This window comes from Narcine bancroftii, chromosome 4, assembly GCF_036971445.1.
Source record: "Narcine bancroftii isolate sNarBan1 chromosome 4, sNarBan1.hap1, whole genome shotgun sequence".
Classification (NCBI taxonomy): Eukaryota; Metazoa; Chordata; class Chondrichthyes; order Torpediniformes; family Narcinidae; genus Narcine; species Narcine bancroftii.
This window is the reverse complement of record NC_091472.1, coordinates 291,421,626-291,448,470: the sequence shown is the minus strand read 5'-3', so window position 1 is coordinate 291,448,470 and position 26,845 is coordinate 291,421,626. Positions and strand designations below refer to the sequence as shown.

The following is a 26,845-nucleotide window of genomic DNA, read 5'->3' as shown; positions in this document are numbered from 1 at the left end:
ATAATTAACTACCTGTTTGACAGAAGCAAGCAAGTATTTTGGTTACAATGTATATGACAAATTCATTACCATCACTTTGCTTTTCATGTGTTTGTGCACTTACTATTGCTTTCTTACTCATTTCCATTGTAGACTTGTCACAATATTTTTTGTCACTTATCCAGATGTTGAATCTCCCCAGCTTCACAGCTTTTTTTTTTAATATCCTGTCTCCTTCCACCCCATCACAATACATTTCGTTCCATTGCTCTCTTTCTCCTGCTGTTGTTTTGTTTCCTGCATCTGCCTGTTCTATGCTTCTGAGCTAATGTATAGTGCTTCCAGTAACATTTGAGGATGGGATGTTTACATATTTAGTGTAAAGTTACAATTGGGGGAAAAAAAAGTTGTTTCTACATACTAAAATATTTTTTTCCAAATATCAGCAGGTTACTGGATAATGTGCAGAATTTATCAGCAACTTGCCTCAAATCTTTGTGATTTTGATAGCGATTCACTTTTCACAGATCTAATTCTGGACCAGCAAGTAGCCTCGGGTCTCAGCAATGATATCCGTCAAAAGGTGCATCAAGCACTCCTAAAACAACATCACCATCAAAGTCAGAAGAAGTTTAGCAATCGAATTCCTATAGTGAGATCGTTTGCTGATATTGGTAAAAAACACTCTGATCCACATTCACTGGATAAAAATGGTGAGATGCCAGCATTTATTTCATAACATCTTCAAAGGAAAGTAAAATATCTTTTAAGAATGCAAATTTTCTCAGTAATTAGCATTAATATAAATACAGAAGTCCAATTATTTAAATAATGAACTGAGATGAAATGTTTTATTTTAATTTGTTTTATTCAGTTAAAAATGTTCAATATTTTTTCTGTGCACTTTTTTTGTCATCCCATTTTGCTTTATTTTAGATTTTTGCACTTTCTTGAAACTTTGTAATTACCTGGTGCATCGTAAGTATTGTTAAGCACCATAAGGACACAGAATTGAAGGATGCAGAATAGGTGCAAGGTATTCCTGATACCTATCACAGACTGGGTGTCATGAATGTGGAGTTGCAGATCTAAGACAAGAATCAGAGCCATTGAGCTCCCTCTCCATCTCAACCTGAGGTGCATTAAAAAGGAATCTATGATCATCTTCTGTGGTGTGCCTCCAACCTTGGTTCAGATAAAGACAGCCCCAACAAGAAAACCTTGAGCAAGCCTCCTTCCTATCCTTCAGGGTGGCTTTCCTGTGGAGGTCTGTGTGCACATGCAGTCTTCATTATTGCTTGAGAATGGGCATCATTGCTGGTCACACAGTGACAGCCATGCCAGTAGACTATGAGCAAATAAACATGTGATTCAAAATCCTCTAGGCCAGTGGTTCCCAACCTTTTTCTTTCCACTCTCATCCCACTTTAAGTACTCCCAATGCTATTGGTGCTCTGTGATGAGTAAGGGATTGCTTAAGGTGGGATGTGAATGGGAAGGGAAGGTTGAGAACCACTGCTCTAGATCCAATTGTTACTGAAATATTTTGCTCAAGACAAATTGTCATTGGCCCGTTTCCTTTGGAGTTGTGAAACTCTGCACATAACGAGTCAATGAGGTACAATTAAAACAGGGGTTTTCAACCTTTTTCTTTCCACCCACGTACCACCTTAAGCAATCTCTTACTCATTACAGAGCACCTGTGGCATAGGGAATACTTAAAGTGGTATGTGAGTGGAAAGAAAAAGGTTGGGAACCACTGCTCTAGGGTATAATTAAAAAAATATAAATGCTGTATGTATTCAGCAGGTTGAACAGCATCTGTGGAGAAAGTAACTAACTGAAATTGCAGCTCAAAACTACTTTATCTGAACTGGAAGTGTGATGAAAACAAGTGTGTTTTATGTTCTTTGGACTTGGAGGAAAAAAATAAAGGATGATCTACTAAAAAAATTCAAGATCCTTGACATTCATGACAAGGTGGCTGATAAGATGTCTCCACTATTGGGAGGATCTCAAATGAGGGGATATTGTTACAAGATTAGGTGTGGTTATGCCTAGGAACACCTTCTCACAAAGAATCTCTGGCATTCTTTATCCCAGACAATTTTGGGTATTGAAAGAGGAAATATATACATTTCTGAATGATTGTGGGATATAAGGCTATGCAGGATTGGCATGGAAAAGGGGATGAGGCCTGGGACAGATCAGCAATAATCTTATTGAATGGCAGGACAGGAATGAAGGGTTTGGACTCTGTGGTTCTCAACCTTTTTCTTTCCACTCACATACCACTTTAAGTAATCCCTATTAGTGCTCTGTGATTAATAAGGATTGCTTAAGGTGGTATGTGAATAAGAAGGGAAGGTTAAGAATCACTACTCTAGACCCAATTTTTACTGAAATATTTTGCTTGAGAAAAATTGTCATTGGCCCATTTCCTTTGGAGTTTCGAAACTGCGCACAATACGAGTCAATTAGGTACAATTAAAACAGTGGTTTTCAAACTTTTTCTTTCTACCCACATACCACCTTAAGCAATCCCTTACTAATCACAGCACCTATGGCATAAGGAATACTTAAAGTGGTATGAGTGGAAAAAGGTTGAGAACCACTGCTCTTCCTATGCTTTTATATTTTAATTTGTAGAATTAGGGAGGATAAGGGGAATGTCTGTGATTGGGGTTAACCAAAGTTATCAAGGTTAATGACTTTTAATACTGACAGTGATATATATAAAAAAATAACTGAAACAGAAAAGTACACCCACATCTTCGAGGGAAGGGAAATAAAGGTGGAGTTGCTTGAATTTTTTAAGCTCATTATTGACTGAAGGGTCCTCTTGCATACGAAGTCTACATCGAAAATTGTTGGAGCAATGTAGGAGCTAAAGATAGAAAAAGTTAAAATGAGAGCAAGATGGAGAATTAAATTGACAAATTACTTGAGGTGCATCTTGCACACTAAATGGAGATGTTTGTAGTTTGCATTTCTTATTTTCTTAACACATGTAAAGTTCTTATCAATTTTTATTCCTGCCAAAAAAGTGCTTACTTTGTGTCCTCAAATTTCATAACTTTTATTGCATTTTCTGTATTTTTCTGTAAATTTGTCTTGCATCTGTCATTGTTTGTTCATATCCTCATTAGTCCTCACATGTTTTCTGTGTCTTTGTTTCCATACTTATACCTACCTCTAACAGGCTGAACTCTTTCTGCTTCTCTCACTTCTTTCTTTATGGCTCATTGAAAGTTGGTGGGAAGATATTGAGGCATGCTGAAATTTCTCCTCAAAGAGCTTCAGGTGATTAATTGCTTATTCTCATCACTTTTGCAATGGTTAGTGTTAAATGCCATTGCAGCTTTCAGGTCATGGGATGAAAAAGATCAATCAATTAATTATTTATAGCCATTTAGTCTATGCCAACTCCAACAGAGCAATCCCTTCACTAGTTCCATCCTTGTATTAGTTCTCTGACAACCTGCAATGGATTCTCTTTTATGTGCACCAAATTCCTTTATTTATTCTGAGGAGCCATTTACTGCAACCAGTTAACCTGCAATCATATATTTGGGAAGTGGGAAGAAATCATATCAGCCAATATAATTGGATGTTATGGTGAGAATGTGCATGTTCCACACAGACAGTACCTGAGGTCAAGATAACGTTCTTGGAGTCCTGAGGTGGTGGTAGTAGTAGTAACTATATTATCCCTATTATAGTAAAATACCTTTTGGATTAGGAAAGTTTATGAATATCTAATACATTGCATTAAGACAATGTTTTCTAATTATGTGCATTTTATTTAATGTACACTTTTGTAATTTTGTAAGTTAATGAAACACTGACTATTGTGAATGATTTGATTAATATGGTATTCAATCTAGCATGTTTCCAATGAATTATCAGTTTCCAATGGTAATAATTTTTGCAAATTAAAACTGATGGCAAGGATTCTGGTACTTTGAGGACTATAACACTTTCCTGTGAAGCAGGTCACATGATTTCACCACAGTCTGCTCCTGTTCATCTTGAAGGCAAAACTGATGTGAGCCGAGAGAACAGCAATGTTGATTTTAGTAAGGTGAGTCGCTTCATTGGTAGTTTTAATAAACTGAAACAAATGAAGTTTGTTTCCAAATGAAACATACAAATTTAATTCTCTTATGTATTTTATAAGTTTGGACTTTCCTAGTTCTTGAATGAACGTTGGAATAGTGTACATTAGCTTCTATGCTTTTTGTGTGACCCATAAGCATTCTTAACTTCTCTGTGTCTACCTCTATATCACCACAGTATCAAATCAGCATTGGAGATGCATTGAGCTTGCGTCCAATCTCTCCTTTTCAAACAGTTCATGCTGAGCTATCCAATGACATATTGCAATGGTTGAAGTTGAGCACTTGTATTAGGAGCCCCAGGCATTACACCAAATTGTACAGGTACATTTACTGTGGTGATAAACATTCTGAAGTTAGATGCAGTCATGTGAAATGCAGCCACAGAAAAAATAACAAATTGCCCTGTGTTTGCACAGTCTAAATTTACCTATCCCAGTAGAAGTCTTTGTTTATCAAGTTTCTCATATAATGCCATTTGAGTGCACAGCTCATTCCCAAATAAATGTTCATCCAGCTATAAACTTGTTTATCTTAATCACTTCAACTTCAAGAGCATTTTAGATGCAATTTTCCATTTATGCCCAATATAGAAACTCTATCCTAATGTTGTTTGGTGAGTTTAAAATGTATAGGGCTGATGGTATAAAACAGAAAAGTCTGGTTGAAGTAAAATCACCATTCTGGAGAAACTCCAACACTGTACTTTATACAGCAAAGATAAAGATGCATAACTGACGTTTTGACCTTGCGATCTTCATCAAGGTATGGAAAAATGTCAGCAGACTTCTGAACAAAAGGTAAGGGGGAAGCGTGGCGAACGGAACATGGTCTCAAATGCAATAGGTGGAGAATGGAGGGAGGCCACAGCAGCAGGAGGGGAGGCTAGTTAGATAGGGAAGGGGGTGGAGAGCTGAGGGAAAGAATATAGGGGAAAGGGAAGGAGAAAGGAGAGCAGGTTAGCAGAAACTGGAGAAGTTGATGTTAATGCCATCTGGCTGGACAGTGCCCAGATGGAAAATCAGGTGTTGTTCCTCCATTTTAAGGGTGGTCTTGGTGGGATAGTACATGAGGCCATAGACAGACATGTGAGTATAGGGGTGGGATGCAGATCTGAAAAGGTTGACCAATGGGAAATCTCTGTCACTGATGTGGACAGAGGAAAGGCGCACCTAGTCTGTGCCCAGTCTCTCTGATGTAGAGAAGGCCATGAAAGGAGCACTGGGTGCAGTAAATCAGTCCTGTGGATACACAAGTGAAGTGTTGCTTCACTTGAAAGGCCTGTTTGGGGCCCCGGACTGTGGTAAGGAAGTAAGTGTGGCACCTCCTGCGGCCACACGGGAAGGTGCCAAAGAGGTGATAATTAGGGAGGGATGAATGCATGAGGAAGTCGAGGAGGGAGTGATCCCTACAAAAAGTAGAGAGGGGAGGAGTGGGGAAGATGTGTCTGGTAATGGGATCCTGTTGTAAGAACCAGAAATTCCAGAGGATAATATGTTGGATGAGGAGGCTGGAGGGGTGGTAGGTAAGGGCAAGATGAATCTTGTGTTTGTTGTGCCTAGAGACAAAGGGGGCCAGGAGAGATGTTGTGATGAGTTACATTTATGAAATAATTATGGAGAGCTATCCATGCCCTGAGAAAATGACTGGACTGATTTGTTGCATTTGACCAGGGACCATTTGGTGATTGAATATTCATGTGCTTTAGCAGATTTGCTTTTAAAGTCCATATGTAATCGTAATTTAAGTAAAATGTTCCATTAGCAAATGTGGCTTTCAAGTCAACTCATATTAAGCAGCTTCAAATCTGCTATTTTTTAATCCCCTTTAATGTTCGTTCTATAACCCAAAGCAGAGATGTTCTTAACTGTACTTTGTTCAATGTATGATTTAAGAAGAGAATAAAGTGTACAATAATTTCTAATTGGTTTGGATAAGCGCAATTCATTGCAAGATTTAATTTGGGGTTCTTTTTAAGGTGGACTTTTTAATTCTTCCTTCTCTGAAATCTTTATTACTTGGGTATGAAGTTAGGCAGGTGCTCTTAAACTTGATTAATGCACTTGTTTTAAGAGGAGTATCGAGACCTATCTGATTATTCTGATCAAAACGCAATTCTATTTTTTTCAATTTTTGTAGATGAATTTGAACACACTGACATAGTCATTTGTTAAGAAATTATTGTAATTGATAACCAGATCCATGTAATTTTCAACATTTCAATCTCCATTGGTTGGCTCAATCATCAGGATGCAGACGTTAGGTGTTATATATCAAAAGAGTAAAATAATTTAATTTTGATCACTCCAATTTCTCAATTACAAGTTGTCCCCTGCTGATATAATCTGAACTCTGCCAGGTTCAACATGGATGCATGCTAATAAAAACGATGCTCTGCCTTGCTTGACTTCTTCATTGTCCCTGTCTCAGCAAATTTCATGGTGTAATTGTGTAATTGAATCTTCATGAAAATGTGATGCAAGCTTGAAGATGTTGTAGCTGGTCAGAATCTAGACCCATGTCCTATCCATGACCTCTTCATGTATTTTTGGCTTGACTTGCTCTTTTTGGTATGGAAGTCCTTCTCCATAGCTGTTTGCTTTTTTCAGTTCCTGTATCCAAATGTTTAATGTGTTCACCATCATTATTGTTTACATGGTCTCTTATTGGTCTGGCAAAACCTTGATTTTAAAATTCACATATTTGTTTCCAAACTCATCTGTTAATGGTGTTAGATAATTACAATTGTTTTAAACATTGTACAAAATGAATATTTAATTCATTTGCTGGCTTTTGTAAAGCAGGGTTAAATCTTGAGATTTGGCCTATGTACACAAACCTTTAAAATTAGCAGCAATTACTAAACCACATAGATGGTTTCTTTGGCTTGGCTTCGCGGACGAAGATTTATGGAGGGGGTAAATGTCCACCTCTACCGGCACCACCTACGGCTCCTAGAACGCTTCCACCAGCGTTGTCTCCGCTCCATCCTCAACATCCATTGGAGCGCTTACATCCCTAACGTCGAAGTACTCGAGATGGCAGAGGTCGACAGCATCGAGTCCACGCTGCTGAAGATCCAGCTGCGCTGGATGGGTCACGTCTCCAGAATGGAGGACCATCGCCTTCCCAAGATCGTGTTATATGGCGAGCTCTCCACTGGCCACCGTGACAGAGGTGCACCAAAGAAAAGGTACAAGGACTGCCTAAAGAAATCTCTTGGTGCCTGCCACATTGACCACCGCCAGTGGGCTGATAACGCCTCAAACCGTGCATCTTGGCGCCTCACAGTTTGGCGGGCAGCAACCTCCTTTGAAAAAGACCGCAGAGCCCACCTCACTGACAAAAGGCAAAGGAGGAAAAACCCAACACCCAACCCCAACCAACCAATTTTCCCCTGCAACTGCTGCAATCGTGTCTGCCTGTCCCGCATCGGACTTGTCAGCCACAAAGGAGCCTGCAGCTGACGTGGACATTTCTTTCTTTGGCTTGGCTTCGCGGACGAAGATTTATGGAGGGGGTAAAAAGTCCACGTCAGCTGCAGGCTCGTTTGTGCCTGACAAGTCCGATGCGGGACAGGTAGATACGGTTGCAGAGGTTGCAGGGGAAAATTGGTTGGTTGGGGTTGGGTTTTTCCTCCTTTGCCTTTTGTCAGTGAGATGGGCTCTGCGGTCTTCTTCAAAGGAGGTTGCTGCCCGCCAAACTGTGAGGCGCCAAGATGCACGGTTTGAGGCGATATCAGCCCACTGGCAGATGGTTTAGATGCTCAATAGAGGCCTAGAATTGGCAAAGATCATGTTAGAGCTTTATAAATCACTATTTTGGGCCACTATTGGACAGTTCTGGGCTTTGCATTTTGGGAAACACATTAAAGCCTTAGAAAGGGCATAATGCTAGTTTACCAGCACATTAGCAAGAATAGAGGAGGGCTAAGAGATTCACAGCTATTCTCCTTGGAGCAAAACAGAATGAAAGCTGAATACTTTTCAGGTGCTTTGTGGAACATGAAGAAGATGTAATTGATTTAAATGAATTCCAGTGAGAATTATGGAGAGTTGTGTTCATTCAAAAGAGTTGACTGGAGATAGAATGCTCGGTCTGAAAATATGAGAATAGTCTATTTAAAAAATAATTTTCTAAAGTCTTGAAGAGGTCATGAAATTTGGTATTTTGCAGCAGCATCGTATTTATGAACCTTCTTACAACAATAAATATATTAAAAAAAATTGTAGTGCATGAAAAGTTTGGTTCATTGATTATTCAGGAATCTGATGGCAGTGGGGAAGAAGCTGATGTTGTGCCACTGAGTGCTCATCTTTAGGCTCCTGTACCTTTTCCCTGATGGTAGCAGAGTGAAGAGGGCATGGCCTGGGTGATGGGTGCTTTTGAGGATAGAGGCTGCTTTCTTAAGACACAGCCTCATGTGGATGTCCTCGATGGAGTGAAGTTGGTCCCTGTGATGGCGTAGGCTGAGTTAACAACCCTCTGGAGTTTATTCTTGTCCTGAGAGTTGGCACCTCCATACCAGACAGTGACGTAATCAACCAGAATGCTCTCCATAGTACAACTGTAGAAGTTTTTGAGAGTCTTCGTTGACATACCGAATTTCCTCAAACACTCATGAAGCTGCTGGCGAGCCTTCTTCATGATGCATCAGCATGGAGGCTCCAGGATAGATCATCGGAGATTTTGACATCCAGGAATTTGAAGTTCTTGACCCTCTCCACTTCTGAGCCCTTGATGAGGACTGGGTTGTGTTCCCATGACTTCCTCCTGAGTCCATAATCATCCCCTTGGTTTGTTAACATTGAGCTCGAGGTTGTTGATGTGACACTGTAGTGTTCGTGCTACGCGAGTGTGGAGAAGAACAAAATGTACACCCAAGCCTTGGAAAATGAGACTGGTTTATTGTTCTGGCCATCATGCTTATATGGGCCCTGGGTGCTGGCGTTTGGGCCCCATGTCATCGGAGAGCCGGCCTGGGATTGGCCGAAGTTCCCGCCAGAGTTCTCTATCATCCTGCTGTGCGGAGGTTACTTGGGATGATGGCTGCTGCCACCACTAGGTCCGCGCGGTTGCTGCATTCATTGGCCATTTTGTGGGCTGGTCCATGTTTCTGTGTGCAGGCCACTACATGACTCCCACCCCCCTCCCAGAAACGGCAATTGGGTCATTGTCCATAGCATTGGGCGTTCTGCCCCTGCTTTGCGGTGTAGAAGTGGAGACTGGCTCATCACAGTCCAGATATGTTGGTTTCGGGTGATCAATGGTGAAAGTTTCCTCCTTACTGCTGATGTCGAGGACATAGGTGGAACTGTTGTCCCAAATGACCTTGAAGGGCTGTTGTAAGGGAGCCTGGTGTGTGCCTCTTCTCACAAATATTTACTGGCAAGTTTTTAAGTCCTGGGGATGTTATGTTTGGGCTGGCCATATGGTGGGGGTTGCCACAGAGCCAGGAGAGCCCCAGTTTTCAGTACAAGTTCTAGAGGGTTGCCGTGGGGGTCTCTGGGCATTTATTGGAGGCCAGGAACTCACCGGGAATAATCAAAGGCACGCTGTAGACCATATCCGCCACCGAGGTATTTAAGTCCTCCTTTTGTGCGGTATGAATTCCCATAAGGACCTAAGGCAGTTCATCCACCCAGTTGAGACCTTTGAGCCAGGCCATCAAAGCTGACTTGAGGTGCCTGTGCTGATAAAGATATCGTACAGCAGTTTCAGGTTACCTGGGCCGACAGGGATGTTCTCCATCCTGAGGCCAGAGATGGCTGTCCTATACGCCAGAATCCTGCTGCTGCATTTTTGTGAGGGCCTCTTAGTCGACTCCTTGGGACAGGGTGTGTACTGACTCGATGACGGTGCGCGACAGACCACTGTCTACTATGTGCTGGATGTCTGTAGTAAATTCTGACACACAGGACAAGTGTCATTGTTGTCGGGTCTGATACCTTCTGGAAGGTGAAGACTGGCAGCTTGTGATTGGTGAACACCCTGAATTACTGAACTTCCAAAAAGTAACGGAAATGTCTTACCGTCAGGTACAGCATCAACAGTTCTCGGTTGAAAGCACTGTATTTGAGCTTGGTGGGGGGGGGGGGGGGAAGGGGGGTGTGGGGGCAGAGGTGCCTGCTGATACAAAAGATGGTGCCTTATCCTGTGCTTTTGCTCAACCGCGGAGAATTGTGACACCACTATTGAGGGGAACTCTGCCAGGATGTGGCCAAATTCATTGTCCAAGTGTGTTATAGAATCCAGGTGGGAGGGGTGGTTAGTTTGGCTTCTCCCAGAGGCAGAGTCTGAAACGTTCTGGGGTGCACCAATTGTCCATTGAGATTGACAAGCAAGCAGTGGGCACAAAGGAAGTCGTCCCAGAGGAGCAGTTGCGCCACTGCTGCAAGAGTAAAAGTCCATGTAAAGCGGCTGTGCTGAAACGAAGGGGAATGGTACGGGTCCAAAAAGTCCAAATGGAGGAGCTATTGTCTACCCTCAGTGCTAGGCCCTGCTTGCTGTTGCGATTGTCAAGGCTGCGGGGGTGGGTAGAACGCTTATTTCACTGCCAGTGTCGACCAGGAAACGGCTGTCCGACAGTGAGTCCCAGGCTATCACATGGGCCAACCGCCGCAGCCATCAACTATGGTTGGCTAGGCCATTTCCCGGAAACCTGTAAAATGGGTGGCTTCGATGGACCTCCACTCCCCATCGCTGATGATAGTAGCACAGCTGTTCTGAGGTATTAACTTGCCTCTCTGCTGGCCCTGATCTCACCGGGGGCTGTTTGTGGGACTTGCTGATGTAGTTCACGATGATGGTGTTGTCCTTCTTTGCTCTCCGAGTGTTGCTGAAGTCCTCCTCTGTGAGCAAGAGTCGGATATCCTTGGGCAGCTGCTCCAGAAAGATCTGCTCAAAGAGTAGGCAAGGTTTATCGCCCATGGATAGAGGGAGAATCTCGCTCATTAGGGTGGATGGGGCCCTGTCTCCTAATCTGTCCATATGCAGTTATCGGGCGGCGTACATGCACCGGGAGAGTCTGAAAGTGCGGGTTAGTAGCTCTTTGGGGCTGTGTTTTTGCCCTGCTGTGGGGGCTGCCATAAGAAATCTACGACCTTGCCGCTGGGTCCTGATAAAGGGCACTCATGACATAGAAATAGTGGGTGTTGTCGGCGGAACTGAGCCTCGGCCTGCTTGAACCACATGTGTGGCTGTGACACCCAAAATGTTGGAATCCTGAGAGAGACCGAGTGGATGATCGCTGGCTCTGCTTGATCAGCCATCTTCGGGTCCAACTGCCTGTTTTACTTGTTGGGGTCACCAATGTAGCGTTCGCGCTATGTGATCATGGAGTAGAATGAAACGCACACCAAAGCCTTGGAAAATGAGACTGCTTTATTGCTCTGGCCATCGCACTTATATGGGTGCTGGGCACTGACGTCAGGGACCCGCGTCATCGGAGCAGAGGAGATGTCGTTTCCAATTCGTACTATGGATGTATAAATAAGAACGAGGAACTTGTGCGATTAGAAACAAAAATATGGATGTTGAATTAAGAATGGGCAGTCTTTTAAAGAGCCATCTTATGGACTTCTCTCTGTTCAGAACAGTTGCATTAGTTTATATTATTAACTGCACTGTATCATTTGATTAATTTTGAAAACAAATTAGCACTTTTGTTCTCAAGCATTTAAATTAATCATAACCAATGTTAGTTTTCTTTGGTTGCACGAAAAAAATCTGAATTTTCTTTACAGATAATTGTTTAAAGTACCATAGGGAATATGATTTCAAATCTGCATCTCTCAGAACTAGATTTCATTAATAGAATTCATTCACAAATTAATGTCGCAATTTCTCCAGCAGCCAGCAAACTACAATTTTTTGCAAATTTGACAACCTAGCTGTAGAATCCTCAATTTTTATGTGAAATATTACAATAAAACTGAAAACATCTGTTAACTTGTAAAATAGCATCCTCCCAACACATTCTCACTCTCACAAATGTAACAAAAAGGTTTACTGTTGTGAATGATACACTCCTGTCCATGCCACATATGCATCATTCATAACACAGCTATTCCTGATCTTTTCCATGTGATCATGCAAAACAAATAAAAAAGGCAGAGTAAAATGGAGTCTGGGTATTTTGGTACAGTCTCGTCCCCTGGTGTAAACTGGTGAACTTAGAGGAAGTAAGATTTGTAAGTTTAAAAAAAAAATTATGTGCACCAAAGTATCAACTCCATTACAAGGCACATTTATCAATAAAATGTTCTTAAACGAAGAAATAAATCCTCACCTAATTTTCAATTCCATATAGCTATTATTTGACCTATATTTCGGTATCCTTCCTCATTGCATAGAGGAAGTAGAAGCAGGATAGAGGTGTTGTAAACCTGTACCAAAATTCATTTAGGCTGTGGCTGATTCTGAGCCTTGTCTACTTTGACTCTTGACACCTATATATTTTGATTTTCTTGGAATTACAAAAAAACAAATCAATGTTAGCAATGAATATACTCTATGACTATCAGGCATAGATAATTCTAATGATTTACAATCCAATCCATGAAGTCATTTCTCATCCAGCTGAATCATAAATAGTTTTTCCCTTCTGAATCTATCCTTTCCAGTTATAGAAAATAGCCTCACAGCATCCTTTAGTCAACTTCTCTTCGAATTGCTGCCCCATCAGTGGCATTTGTCTTCAGTTTCAAGATTAAACTATGGAATTCCATTTCAAATTTTCACAGCTTCTCCTTTCTTCCTTTAAAAGCTGCTCCATTGACAAAGCCTTAGGCATAACTATAATTAGACCTTGTTGACCAAGTTGTCTATTCAAACTAATCCTATTTGCCTGTATTCATCCCATATCTCTCTAATCCTTTCCTACCATATTCCTGTCTGTTTTTTGAACATTTCTACCACTTCCTCTGGCAATTTGTCCCATATACATACCACATTCTGTGTGAAGACAATATTCCTCAGGGCCCTTTTAAATCTTTCCCTCTTACCTTAAATCAATGCCCTTTAATTTTAGATACCTTGTCTTTGACCATAATGATTTTATAAATATTGGTAAGGATTCTCCTTTAGTCTTTAGGGATCAAAATATGAACCTACCCTGTAAAAATACAGAAATGCTGGAGGAACTCAGCGGGTCTCACGACGTCCATAGGAGGTAAATATACAAACGTTTTGCGTCTGAGCCCTTCTTCATAGGGGCCCAAACAATCCTTGCAAGTGAACCAGCTCTTCACTTGTAAATCTGCGGGGATCATCTACTTCCACTGAATCTGTTGAATCTCAGATAACCTCCTTCACTTTGCCAGCAATTTGGGTATCATCTGTAAAGTTACTAACCATTTTAATCTAATGTAGATGACAAAACAACAGTGGACTTCATACCTGGTGGACCTTGTGGCACACCACTGGTCATCGGCCTCTAATCTGAGTAATAATGCTGCACTACCACCTTCTACCATCAAACAAATTCTGCATCCAATTGACTAGTTCACTTTGAATTCCATGTAATCTGATCTTCAAGACCAGCTTACCATATGGAACCTTGTCAAAGTCCTTGCTAAAATCTATGTAGAAAATTTCTATTGCCCTGATCAATCTTCTTGGTTATCTCTTTTAAAAAAAAAAGCAATGAAATTTGAGAGTTGTGATTTCCCACACACAAAGGTATGTTGACAATTCCAAGTCAGTCCTTGTTGAGTCCAGGTTATTGTGATCTGATTGCACAAATACAACCCGATGGAAATAGTGTTCTCCGGTCCTCAGTGCAAAACATGCTAACACACAATCAGACAAAACACAAACAGACAAATAATACATGCGCAGCATTCATGTATACAGATAAGTAAATAAATATTGTTTCATAAATATGAGAGTCTCACTTGGTTAGTGTGAGCAGTTACTTTGTTCATTTAGCATTGTCACTTCCTGTAGGAAGAAGCTGAAAGATGCTACGTGCGGGGCGGAAGTAGTTCTCAATGATTTTGCAAGCCCTATTCTGACAATGATCCTGGTAGATCATGTCGAATGGGGGGGGGGGGTGAGATGGAGGAGAGGATAGGCAGACTCCAGTGATCCTCTCTGCCAGTCTTATGGTCCGAAACCACTGTGATGCAGCCAGCTAGGATGTTCTCGATAGACCTCCTGTAGAAGGTTGACATAATGGTGGATGGTAGCCTTGCCCCCTTCAGTCTTCTCAGGATGTGCAGTTGCTGTTATGCCTTCTTGGCAAGTAAGGAGATTTTGTGTGTCCACGATAGATCGCAAGTTAAGTGAATTCCAAGTAACTTGGTGCTCTCCACTCTCTCCCCTGCAGAATTGTTGACGTTTAATGGAGGGTGGTCGTCCCTGGTCCTCTCTAAGTCCACAGTCATCTTCATCTTGTTCACATTGAGACTCGGTTGATAGTCTCGTATCATATCATGAGATTTTCCATCTCATCTCTGTAGCGTCACTCATTGTTGTTGCAGATGAAGCCAACTACTGCGGTGTCATCTGCAAACTTGTTAACACTGGAGCTGGATCTAGCAATGCAGTCGCAGGTCAGTAATGTGAACAGGAGTGCGCTGAGCAAACAGCCCTGAGATGCGCTAGTACTCAGCGTGACGGTCGACGTTCTGTTACTGACCTGGACAGATTGTGGTCGTTCTGTTAGGAAGTCCAGGATACAGTTATAGAGGGGAGTTGAATCCCAGTGAGAACAGCTTCTCTACCAGGCTCTGTGGAATGATCATAATAAACGTTATAGCAGCCTGATGTAAGATATGTTGTTCTTCAGGTGGATCAGGATGGAATAAAGGGACAAAGCTATAACGTTTTCTGTCTAATGCTTACTTCTATAAGTGAATTGAAAGGGTCCAGCATCTTTGGGAGGTGTGCTTTGATGCGCTCCATCACCAGATGCGCGAAGCATTTCGTAATGGTGCCACAGGGCGGTCATCATTGAGGCCTGCTATTATTGCCCTGTTGGATGTCTTGAACCCTGTGGGAACTAAGGACTGCTGCAATGAGGTGTTGAAGATGTCTATGAAGACCTCTGTCAATTGGTCTGTGCAGTCCTTCAGTACCCGACCAGATATGTTGTATGGTCTCACCGCCTTGTGTGGGATCACCTTAGATAGTGTTCTCCTCATCTCGGCTATGGCTATGCAGGAGACCAGTTCATCAGGGCTTTCCAAATGCATGTGCATCCTGTTCCTTAGATTTGCCCTGTAATTTACCCACAACTGATGTTAAACTTACTGGCCTGTAGTTCCCAAGTTTGCACTGGTGGACTTAAGCCACCATCCAGTCTTCTGACATGTCATCCATGACAAACAATGATACAATATCTGTCAGGTCTCATTCCTTTATCTATCTCCAGCTTTTCCTCTTCAGTGATGAGCACGTTCCAAGATATCACTCTTTACTTATCTAAATTACCTAGCCTCATTGTCAATGTAGATGAGAAATATTAGTTTGGACTACCCCAATCATATGCATCGTCACACATAGATGCCTTCATTGATATTCAAAGGCTCATATTCCCTCCTTAATTACTCTTTTTCCCTTAATATTCATATGTGGATAATTTCTTAGGCTTCTCCTTTACCTTATCTACCAGATCCATCTCATATCCTCTCTTTACCCTCTTGATTTCCATCTTAAGTGAACACCTACTTCCTCTATAATCTTCAAAGTACTCACTTGATCCCATCTGTCAATAGATGACATATGCCTCATTTTTCTTGTCCAGAGTGCTAATATTTCTGTTTTTCCAGGGTTCAGTAATCTCGCCTGTCTTACCCTTCACTCTATCAGGAACATGCTGCTTTTAAACACTCCATGCCTCTTTTAAAGGGCTTCCACTTGCTAGATGTGTCCCTTTATCTGCAAATGGCCTCTTGGGTGGTTTATTTCTATTCCTAATTTTGAATGTACATGAGGAGGTAGACAACTTGGCCTAAAAAAAGATTTAGATAATTAGAAATTAAATTTTAATTATGTGTCCTGTGAGTTCCATTCTGGAATTCTTTAAATAATCTACAGTATGCCATAACTTTGAAAAGAAACAAGGTTCATTAATTTTTATGAATAGTTTTAACAGAATTGCAACTATAAATTTCACAGTGAAAGGGATGTCTGGAGTCTCGGGCTGTATGTTGTTTGTTGGGATATAATGGTGTGGTGGAGGTCTAATGAGATAATGAAATGGTATGCACGTGAGGTAGTGTTACCTTTTATATTTGCCATGTTTCATTTATGCTTTTAGACATACAGTTTAATTGGTGGTGTTGAAAAAAATTAATGTTTGTCTTTTTAAAAAAAAAAAGATCCACAAGGCTACAGAAAATGGAAACCCATAGACCAGCCAGTTAATAGCAGAGGGATTGAATAGTTTAATTTGTTTCAAATAAATTAGAAATGATGTGAGCTAAGTGTTCACTTAATGGAGAATGAATTTAATTTGGGAGACACGGCACAGACATGCAATTGAATGTTCTAGTCTAATTCAGTATAAGCCTTGCAGGCATTTCGTTATTTGTAGTGGCAGGACAGCCATTCTACTGTTTCTGTGCTGCAACTGCCACCTAATGTTTGCTGTTTTTGACGCATTGCAGTAGGTTGTGAGAGTGGAACAGCATATAAATGAAGCATGAATTAAATGAATTTATAATGTATAAGAGGCTGAAGAACTGCATCACATACAATCATGATAAACTATGGATTACAGGTTTATTGACCTTTTCAAAAAAAGTAATTTTATAGTCTACATATATTTGAGATAAATATTAATTTCAATAACAATCTAAGCATACTTGCATTTTCCCAGCAGACTCTGGTGCCATTTATCTGTGGCTTGGAAGAGGTGTTGTTAAAAATTATCAGGATGATATTCCATCTCGTGGATGTCTTCAAGGGTACTAATTAAACCGAATGAATTTATCAAATATTTGCTTTCAGTATTCTAAGAGTTTGACTTTGAATTCCATGACTCTCCATTATTTCCATAGCTGTAAATAAATATACATTTTTTTTGTTATTTGAGCATGTATATATGAAGAATTTAACAATTTGAACCATAGTAATATTGAGTGGTGGACTCTTGAAGACCCTGCCTTTTGTGGCAGTGGCTTTCTTGCTTGCGCCCCTGAAGGGATCTACATTGGGTAGTATTGTCTAAGATGGGGAAGACAACTTCTTGAGTGAACTTGAACTGGAATCAATGTGGATGGGAACATGCAAGGCAGGGAGTTGCCCCGCTAACAACAGGAAACTGGAATCAATGTGGATGGGAACATGCAAGGCAGGGAGTTGCCCCGCTAACAACAGGAAACTGGAATCAATGTGGATGGGAACATGCAAGGCAGGGAGTTGCCCCGCTAACAACAGGAAACTGGAATCAATGTGGATGGGAACATGCAAGGCAGGGAGTTGCCCCGCTAACAACAGGAAACTGGAATCAATGTGGATGGGAACATGCAAGGCAGGGAGTTGCCCCGCTAACAACAGGAAACTGGAATCAATGTGGATGGGAACATGCAAGGCAGGGAGTTGCCCCGCTAACAACAGGAAGAGCCATTTTTTTTTTATCCCCTTGGTCAGAATAGCAGTATCTATGTGAACAACTGCAACCCTTATTGTAATAATTGAATTAAAGAAGAGAGGCCTGGTATTTTCAAGGTTGGTATGTATACTTTTTTTTGGAGTGCTACAGATTTACAATAAAAAGTACTTCCAAGGGGCAGTCATGAGAAAGGTGTTTTTATTATTTCAAGCGTATTTAAAGACATAACTGCTAATGTTCTCACTTCTGTGTTTGCCGCCTTGTCACGTCAGTGCTATTCTGGCTGTTCCAGTTGCTGTCACTTTCATACAGACTTTTTACTGCTCTATTTGCTCTCACTTTCAAATTTCAACCTACAGCGTGGTAACAGGCACCTCTTGCCAACTTTCTCCTCCTCGTGTCTCCTGCTTACTCATTTATTGCCCCACTTGCTACTTCCCCTACTGCCTACCTGCTGCCCATCATTGCTCTCTATTTAAAACTATACTTTTGCTAAAATTTATAATGCAAGTGATATTTAAATGTGTAAAATTACCAATTATTCGGGTGTGAATTATTGGTGCTTGTTTATTGATACCAATATTTTTTGTGTGCTTTTTTAGGTGGATATGCACTTTATGAAAAAAATTCCTCCTGGTGCAGAGGCTTCAAATATTTTAGTTGGTGAACTTGAATTTCTGGATCGATCAATAGTAGCATTTGTCCGTTTGTCTCCAGCTGCTGTTTTATCAGGAGTTGCTGAGGTTCCTATTCCAACACGGTTAGTCTTGGTTATTCTGCTATCCAATTGTTTGTGATGAACACGTTGAAATGTCAATGAAAAGCAAAAGCATTTCAGCTGACAAGAATATTATAAAACAACATGTTTTCTTTTAAGTTCTCATCTTGGAAACTCAAACATGTCAGATCTTTGCTCAGGAGAAATATATAAGGATTTATTCCCTGCCCCACAGAAATTTGTTGCACTTTCTCATCATCAATGGAATTGCTTGGTCCTCCAGCCTTTCTTGAAGAATGCTTCCTTTTTTTTGATAAGAGAATTGCACAAAATGAAATTTTTCTAGAAATGAAAATCTCATGTTCCATTTATGGTTGGTTTGAATTGTGCAGTAAACAATGCTTTTTGAGGGCAAATAAATTTGAAGAACTGTAACACAAATGATGCATCGAATGTGATGTTTATTAAGGCAGAAATTTTGCAAAGAGCTCATGAGGAATCTTTGGTGTCACTCGTACTCATGAGATTGGGAAAAGTTTAATTATTAACTCGGCCGTGATAGATAGTTTGCTTGCAAGATGCCTTCTATGTTACATGAGATTGAATGTTGGATGCAGGTAATCAAATACAGGGGAGAACCTTGGTTCTTGCCTAGAAATGAACTACAAATACAGCTATAACACTGTGAATGAAGGCCCAGATATGTATTTAAAATAAAACTTGACTTTGTAAAAGTTTCAGGCCACAATTCTGGACGATGGATATTGACTTAAGTAGATGTGTAAGAGCCATGCTCAGATTAGCCATTTTTAATGTCAGAAGTATACCTAATGCTGCCATTCTTAATGCAGCGAATATGTGGAGCCATCTTGTGGGAAATTAAATTGTAATCTCTAGCATGCCTGAAGGTGGTTACTTAAAACTTGGCCTGTTTATCACTGCTCCACCATTTCATGGTTGAAAGGCAGCCACCTTGAACAAATCCCACAGCATTGCTGGGAACTAGAGATGTGTGCACCCATTTAATTTATTCACAAAAGGAGTCTCATTTGTAATCCCTCCTATCACTGACAAGGTAAACAAACTCCATTCTCCCAAGTATCAATCACGTCATCATCACCCCCTCCATTGCCCAAGTAATATAACTGCCCCTTACCTGCTCTCATCTTTGATTACAACTCTCAACCAACACTTGCAAGGCTTGTCACTAACGAATGCTGACAGCAGACTTGTGGCCTTCTCTCATTCTGACCCATGATCCTCTTAGGCCCAAGAAATTTAATTACCACAGTCCACAAATGTCATCTCAAAACATTGGACCTCGTGCAAGTCTGTTACCACTGACTAAGGTCTGGGCAAGTTGAAGGTGCAGTTGTCATTTACTTGAAGGGAAAGGTTTTTTTCCAGGGACTGATTTAAAATATTCAAAATTCCTTTATTGTCATGTGCCTGAAGCACCTCTTACAGTCAGAAAAATTGAAGCAAAAGAGAGTCCCCTGAGAGTCACTTGAGTGCCTGTGGATTCACAGTGCCCTTGCAGCCACACAGAATACAGTCCAAACAATCAGAAGCCTGAGCTCCAAATCTGAATTTCTGAAAAGATCAGGAAACCTTCAGAGCCCTTGGCACCCTCTCCCATCTTGGTTTTGATACCTGGTACCCCTTCATCCAGTCTCCAACAGTCTGCAGCCTAATGTGACTCCTTTGACCGCTGTCACCCGCAGGTTACTCACCTCGAGTCACCGACAGCTCACCACACACCTGTGTGTTCTTCATCCGTGGAACTCCTCACTGATCTACCGCCATGGTCCCCGTCCCATGGGTCATCTTCTCCTTCTCAAACGGGGTGGTGTCCTCCCCATTTTCGGGTGTCCAGCACCAATCCTCTGCTCCCCTGGAGTCTGCAACCCCTCGTGACTGCTGCAGATCATAGGCTTCACCATCTTTGGCGCCGACCCCACAGACACAGAATTCTTAAATGAAACCACCGTTGGCTCCATTAAGAGGCCATTTAAAGCCTTTATGGAACTGACAGCAGTTGGACTGGGAAGTTGAACCTGCGGGAACTCTTTGTCTCTGCTCCCTGCTCTCCCCAGATCTGTACCTCTGGCAGCACTACCATTTTCATGTCAGTGAGTTTGGAAGGAATAAAGAGTGATGTGAGGAAAGAGGGATATAATCTTTCTTTGGCTTGGCTTCGCGGACGAAGATTTATGGAGGGGGTAAAAGTCCACGTCAGCTGCAGGCTCGTTTGTGGCTGACAAGTCCGATGCGGGACAGGCAGACACGATTGCAGCGGTTGCAGGGGAAAATTGGTTGGTTGGGGTTGGGTGTTGGGTTTTTCCTCCTTTGCCTTTTGTCAGTGAGGTGGGCTCTGCGGTCTTCTTCAAAGGAGGTTGCTGCCCGCCAAACTGTGAGGCGCCAAGATGCACGGTTTGAGGCGATATCAGCCCACTGGCGGTGGTCAATGTGGCAGGCACCAAGAGATTTCTTTAGGCAGTCCTTGTACCTTTTCTTTGGTGCACCTCTGTCACGGTGGCCAGTGGAGAGCTCGCCATATAACACGATCTTGGGAAGGCGATGGTCCTCCATTCTGGAGACGTGACCCATCCAGCGCAGCTGGATCTTCAGCAGCGTGGACACGATGCTGTCGACCTCTGCCATCTGAGGCAGAGGAAAGAGGGATATAATAGACTGCAGTAAACCGATCAGTTACATAGACCAATTGGAGAGGCAGCAGGAAATAAGAGATGTGACGAAGAGCAGGCTTCTCGGGCATTTGAGCTAACTGACCTCTTCTTTATAATTATGGGCATCATCTGCCATAACTCTACCTTTTTGCTCTGTCAATTCCTTGCAATATTTAGGGTTCATAATCTATCTTGGTGCTGATCACAACCACTTCTCACCGTTACCTCATCTGGGACAAACAAAAGATCACTTTGCACTAGGGAAATAAGTTTTTGTTTGCATGTATTGCAACTGTGAATATTTATCTATCTATCATTTTATATTCATTATCTCTTTTTCTGCTTTGGTATATTGTGGACAATTAATGCATATTGATGTAGTTGGTGTACCTTGTGCACCTGTTTGGCAACAGCAAGTAAGAATTTTAGTGCATTAGTACATTGTGACAGCAAGCTCTAATTGCTTATTATTCATCCACTGACAAATACATTTCAAAATATCACCCCCTTCCCCTTGAGTGGACATTTCCTACTTTTGTAACATTGTCCCCATCCCAGTTATTTACGGCATTCAGTTCTGTACTCTCCAAATGGTTTGTAAGCTTCTACTTTGTGGTGGCTTAAAGAATCTTATTGGTTTCAACACAATCCCCATTTGTTCTTCTGAACTCTGAAGAATGACCCTATTCAACTTTATTTCTCCTCCAGCGATAACTTTCTCACCGCAGATAAGCTTCTTTTGGGATTTGAACAACAGTTTAGAATTTTAAGATGAACCAGTTATAAACCAACTTGAAGAATACTCGTGAATGCCAAACTGTTGATGACTAAAACATGGATAGAGAGGTTAGCGGCAAAAAGATTGACCAACAGAGAGATTAGGGTGAAAAGTAAAACTGATGATTAAGGTGTGGTATTTGAACATTACATGTGAATCAAATGATTTGTGTTTTGTCTAGTACCACAGGTGTGAGGCAGCTTGATTCTGTGCCAAGCAAGTGGAGTCTTTGATGTAATGATATGCCAAGATATTTTTAATTTGATTGATGAAATGGAGTTGGACACTTTATTTTAACTTCTTCCATCATTATTTTAATCTATTTGCATCTTCAAGGCCCATTATCCACCAGGCATGAGCTGTTGTTATTGCAAGAGTTTAATATGCTACTTCATTCTTTTTTTTTCTGCGTTATTAATTATTTTTGACAAGCAATCATGTGCTTTTACAGAGACATCATGCAGTATAAAGTATACTATAACGACTACTGTGCATTATGCTTAGTGATGCGCTACTTCATATGAATTGTACGTTTTTTTAGTGGTCCATTATACCGTTGTACTGCCATGTAGTTTATGTCCTTTTGTTGTAGTGTTTAGGAGTTCCAGGTAAGTGCATCTTCTGGCAACTTGTTTCCTTCAGTTTAATTTTTGGCCACTTACTAACTGCTTGAAAGCCATCCCCTTGTTGAACTGTAAGCTAAAGTTTGCTATTGGTCTGTACTACAGGTACAGTAAGATGAGAATACTTTTTTTGGATTGAAACCGAGGAAACAGCTAGGTATAAAAATGATGGCCTGAGTGTTGGTGCTGAGATGTTGCTTGGGTTGTTTCTCACTGCAGCACCTTGGCTGCTGTGACATTTTTTGTTGTAGTGCTTAGAAAGCACACAAAACAAAGAATTCCACTGCTTGATAAACTAAACTCTGTTCACCTTCACACATTGACATTCTGATTATGATAAATAAAAATAAATTTGTCAGAGAAGCCATTATCACTGGGTGTCAATTTAACCTGCACCTACTCTGTGCGTTGAGACACTTTAGCACTGAACATTGTCGCATAAAACAACAAAGTTCTCTTTACAGAGTCTTGGGACCAATATCAACAAAATGAATAGCCTTGTATCTGAGGCACACAAGTCTGAACCAGCAACTGTTAATTGTACTGTAATAGTTCACTAAAGCCCCTTTCACACTTGCAAGTGATCCCAGGAATAAACTCCACGCCCGCGTCAGATGACGTCATCTCACGCTGGGGATTAACGGCGTTGACCCCTAGTACAATCCTTGGTGTCTGCAGATGCCAGCATTGCAATCAAGCAAGTGTGAAAGGGGTAATTGCATTGTGGGATTGAAATGACCCGTTTTTGCATGAGTGCAGGAAGAAAGGATTAAAATGAAAGTATAAACTTTGCTATGGGTAAGTCACAGTGAGAGAGAGAGAGAGAGGAAATAACTAGCAACAGACAGCAATAATTAGCAATAGTGGACAATTTTTAAACAGCGTGGGAAGTTGGTAGTGCTGTAGCGTACAATTTATAAAGACTGTGGGGGGAAAAAGCAATGGCAGACCTGGCTTCCCAGAATTCTCTGCAGCAGAGAAACCCCTCTATGAATGTTCCACATATGCAGCTGGGCATTCTTTGCCGCATGGAATTCTGGGTTGGCAAATCCACCATCACTTTTTCCCATGGCATTTATAAATTGTACGCGATAGCGCTACCAATTTTACCACGCTGTATAAATTGTGCACCTATAGGTCAGCGCAACAACAGGAGCTGAAGGGCTTGTATTGAGTTGTACATAAAGCTTAATTATGCATGATTAATTTTGTTCAAATATAAGATCATCATACATTGATCAAGATTTTGGGCAGGTTCACCATTACTTGATATGTCATGACATCACCAGTAGAAGGGAGAACAGTCCTAACCCTGGGGATGGCTCCTTGCAAGTGTGAAAGTGTTCAGTGTCCCAGTTAGGAGTGGTCAAGTGTGAAAAGCCAAAACCCCCATTCCTATCCCTGAACACTGAACAGCCAATTTAGTGGAATGCAAGTGTGAAAGGAGGTTAACTCTAAAAGAAGGAAGAGAAAAAAATTTAAAGAAATAGCTTTTTATTTTGAATATTCGACTTAATATTTAAAAACAAAATCTTCAGCAGAAATCTTAAGCAATGAGAATCCATTTGTAAGACAACAGGCAGCAACTTATTTTTTTGCCATGCTTTGTGAATGCTTCTTGTGTGAGTACTCCATTTACTCCTTTGGAGAAATCTAGTGAAGCTCCAGAGAGAGAAGCAAAGGCAAGTCACGGGACTTCTGTTTAATTGGCCATTTACAATTGCCAGAAATTGCTGTCCAATGTATTCCTTAATAATGGTGATCACTGAAAACCTCTGTTACCTTTAGCACAGAATTTTGGTCACAATTAATATAATATCAATAAATCTGAATTGTATTTTGATAATTATTAAAAATATTTTTCTGCAAGTACTTATTGTTGAAATAGGTAAGATGTAAGGGGCGCTGGACAAAGTGGTGACTCTCTGACTGCCTTCTGGCAGACAAAAGTAAAAGAATTTCATGGATGCTATATTCTAAATGTAGTATTATGTGACAATAATGGAACCTTTACTTTTATGTATGACTGCAAATTCTGTATCCTAAAAATGCATTGCAGGTCAAAGTGAAAATACAACACACTATGTTGTATTCATTCTCTGACCCACTTCTGCTCAATGGCAGTGCCTAACTGAGAATGAAGGATTATAGAATTAACCATCTGGATTTGAACTCCTGTGGTTATAATGTAATGAGTTGCACAAAGGTAGTGTATCTTCATTAAGTAAAACTGTGAACCAGTTTGATAAGTCAGCTTTGTTTACACATATTTCACAGAAAAGAGGTGTTCAGTTAATTTGATATTTTTAAAATCTGAAAAAGTGATTGTATAGGTTCATTAAGCAGAAGTTATATTAACTGTAGAAATTTGATCAGTGCATATTGGTGGATTCTGGGTTTTCACGTTATTAAAAGGCTACCAAAGAGCAGAAGGTGGAAAATTTTAAATCTGAGTTTGTAGTGAATGGTATAGATTCATCAAGATAACATGAGATAAGTACGTGAGTGAAAGGGAAATGTGGTAGTTGTGAAGATGAATATGGAAGGAAGCTGGTGTGGTCAAGAGCCCAGTGTGGCATGGGCTTGTTGGGCTAAATTCTTTGCTTTTGTGCAATAATTTAGTGGATTTCAATGTTACTAATTTAATAACAAAAATATGGAAACAAATGAAGATGTTATTTGATGACAGATTTCTCTATAGTTCCAGGAGAAAGGATTCCATCAGGGCCCCCAAGTGAGTGAATGGTGTCTAGGGGGTGAGCCTGGGACACTAGGATTCATTGCTGAACCCTCCGGAGGTGTTGTGGTCTATCAGTGAAACACTGAGGAAGGAAGGAACCCACTTCATAACCCAGAAGATGCCACTACTCACTTGGCTACCAGTCTAGGCAGCAAGTCGGATATTAACATCTAGTCTTATATAACATACCAACAGATTTTAATTCAATTTAAATTATTATTTTATTTTCCTTAAATGAAGAATCAAAAATAAAAGTAGCCAGACAGTAAATTTCAGATGACTTTATAACTGTTGGGGCTTGAATTGAATGTAAAAGCATCTGGTGACTGACGATAACTTGACATAGTTCTGTCAATTGTAGTAAAGGATTTTATCTATATCCAACCTAAGTTATTCCATTAGTATAGAGTATGGTCACAGTTCACAAGCAATGCTGGTAGAAAGAAAATGATCATCAAATTACACAACATATGCTGCAGAACAACAAATTATGTGTACCTATGGGTCTGATCTGAGAAAGTAGAGATTAATATCTGCCAGATTTTTTCTATGATATTATTTCTAACACTTTATTCACATTAAATCTGTTTCTTTTGCCCCACAGATTTTTGTTTATTCTCTTAGGGCCCCTTGGTAAGGGCCCTCAATTTCATGAAATTGGCAGGTCGATTGCAACCCTGATGAGTGATGAGGCAAGTGCTGAGTTCTTAAGTATTCAAATTATTTTAGTGTATTCTTCCAAAATCAGTTGTCCAGTTTGATTATTCGTTAAATATGGTCTTGCTAATGTGATTTTAGCCTCATTTTTAAGAATAATATGGGTTGCTTTAATGATCTTAGGAGATGATAGAGTAGAATACAAGGATAGTGATTTCATAACAGTTTTATTACATTTTATGTCTGTGTAATTTGTGAAAAAACGAGCCACATGTATATTTAGTTCTTCCAGGATCATATCTACAATTTAAGCAAGACCACCTACCTTCATTCAGTGAATATGTACATTTGTAGAAGCTCTTGTTCTTGTGTAATTAAGACTTGTTTTAGAAAATTCATAAAATCAGAACATTTTGTTTTGTGCGGGAAAGTTCTATAAGAAGGTGATCATGAGAAGCGCCACCTGTTGTTTTACCACTATCCAGGGATCCACTTGGTCCTGCCAAGTGAAGCAGTGATTCACTTGCACTTCTTCCATTCTAGAATATTGCCAAGTATGGATTGGTTGGTGGTGCGAAAGAAGAGGGAGTTAAAATAGTGCGAAACCAGAAGATTCAAATAGTCGCTATTCACAAATGTGCTGGAGAAACACAGCAGGGCACATGTCATCCATAGGAAGTAAAGGATAACCAATGTTTTGGGCTTGGGCAGGCATAGTTGGGACCCATGTGAGTGCCCACGGCTACACTTTTGATTTGTAGAAAGCAAGAAGAATCAATAGAGAAATTGTTCAGTGTAAGAACCAGTCATATCAAGTGGAGCAGAGTGTTAATAGAAGGGAACTGGTTAGATCTATGTTCTAGAAAGAAACTGAGGGCCTTAAGGCCTTCAGAACATATGAAATAGGAGTAGGCCATTTAGCATGTTGAGTCCTCAATAAAATTATGGCTGATCTGGCTATGAACTCGTCTCCACTAATCT

General features: G+C 40.7%; 1 protein-coding gene across 1 annotated transcript in view; it reads left to right on the top strand.

The window, feature by feature from the left end:
* slc4a10a (solute carrier family 4 member 10a) overlaps window positions 1-26,845 on the top strand; it is a 155,040-nt gene that overhangs the window by 64,791 nt on the left and 63,404 nt on the right. Inside the window, exons 5-8 of the mRNA XM_069935401.1 lie at window positions 507-692; window positions 3,975-4,063; window positions 18,261-18,418; window positions 25,812-25,899. Coding sequence (XP_069791502.1) covers window positions 507-692; window positions 3,975-4,063; window positions 18,261-18,418; window positions 25,812-25,899 — 521 coding nt within the window. The remainder of the gene's footprint in view (window positions 1-506; window positions 693-3,974; window positions 4,064-18,260; window positions 18,419-25,811; window positions 25,900-26,845) is intronic.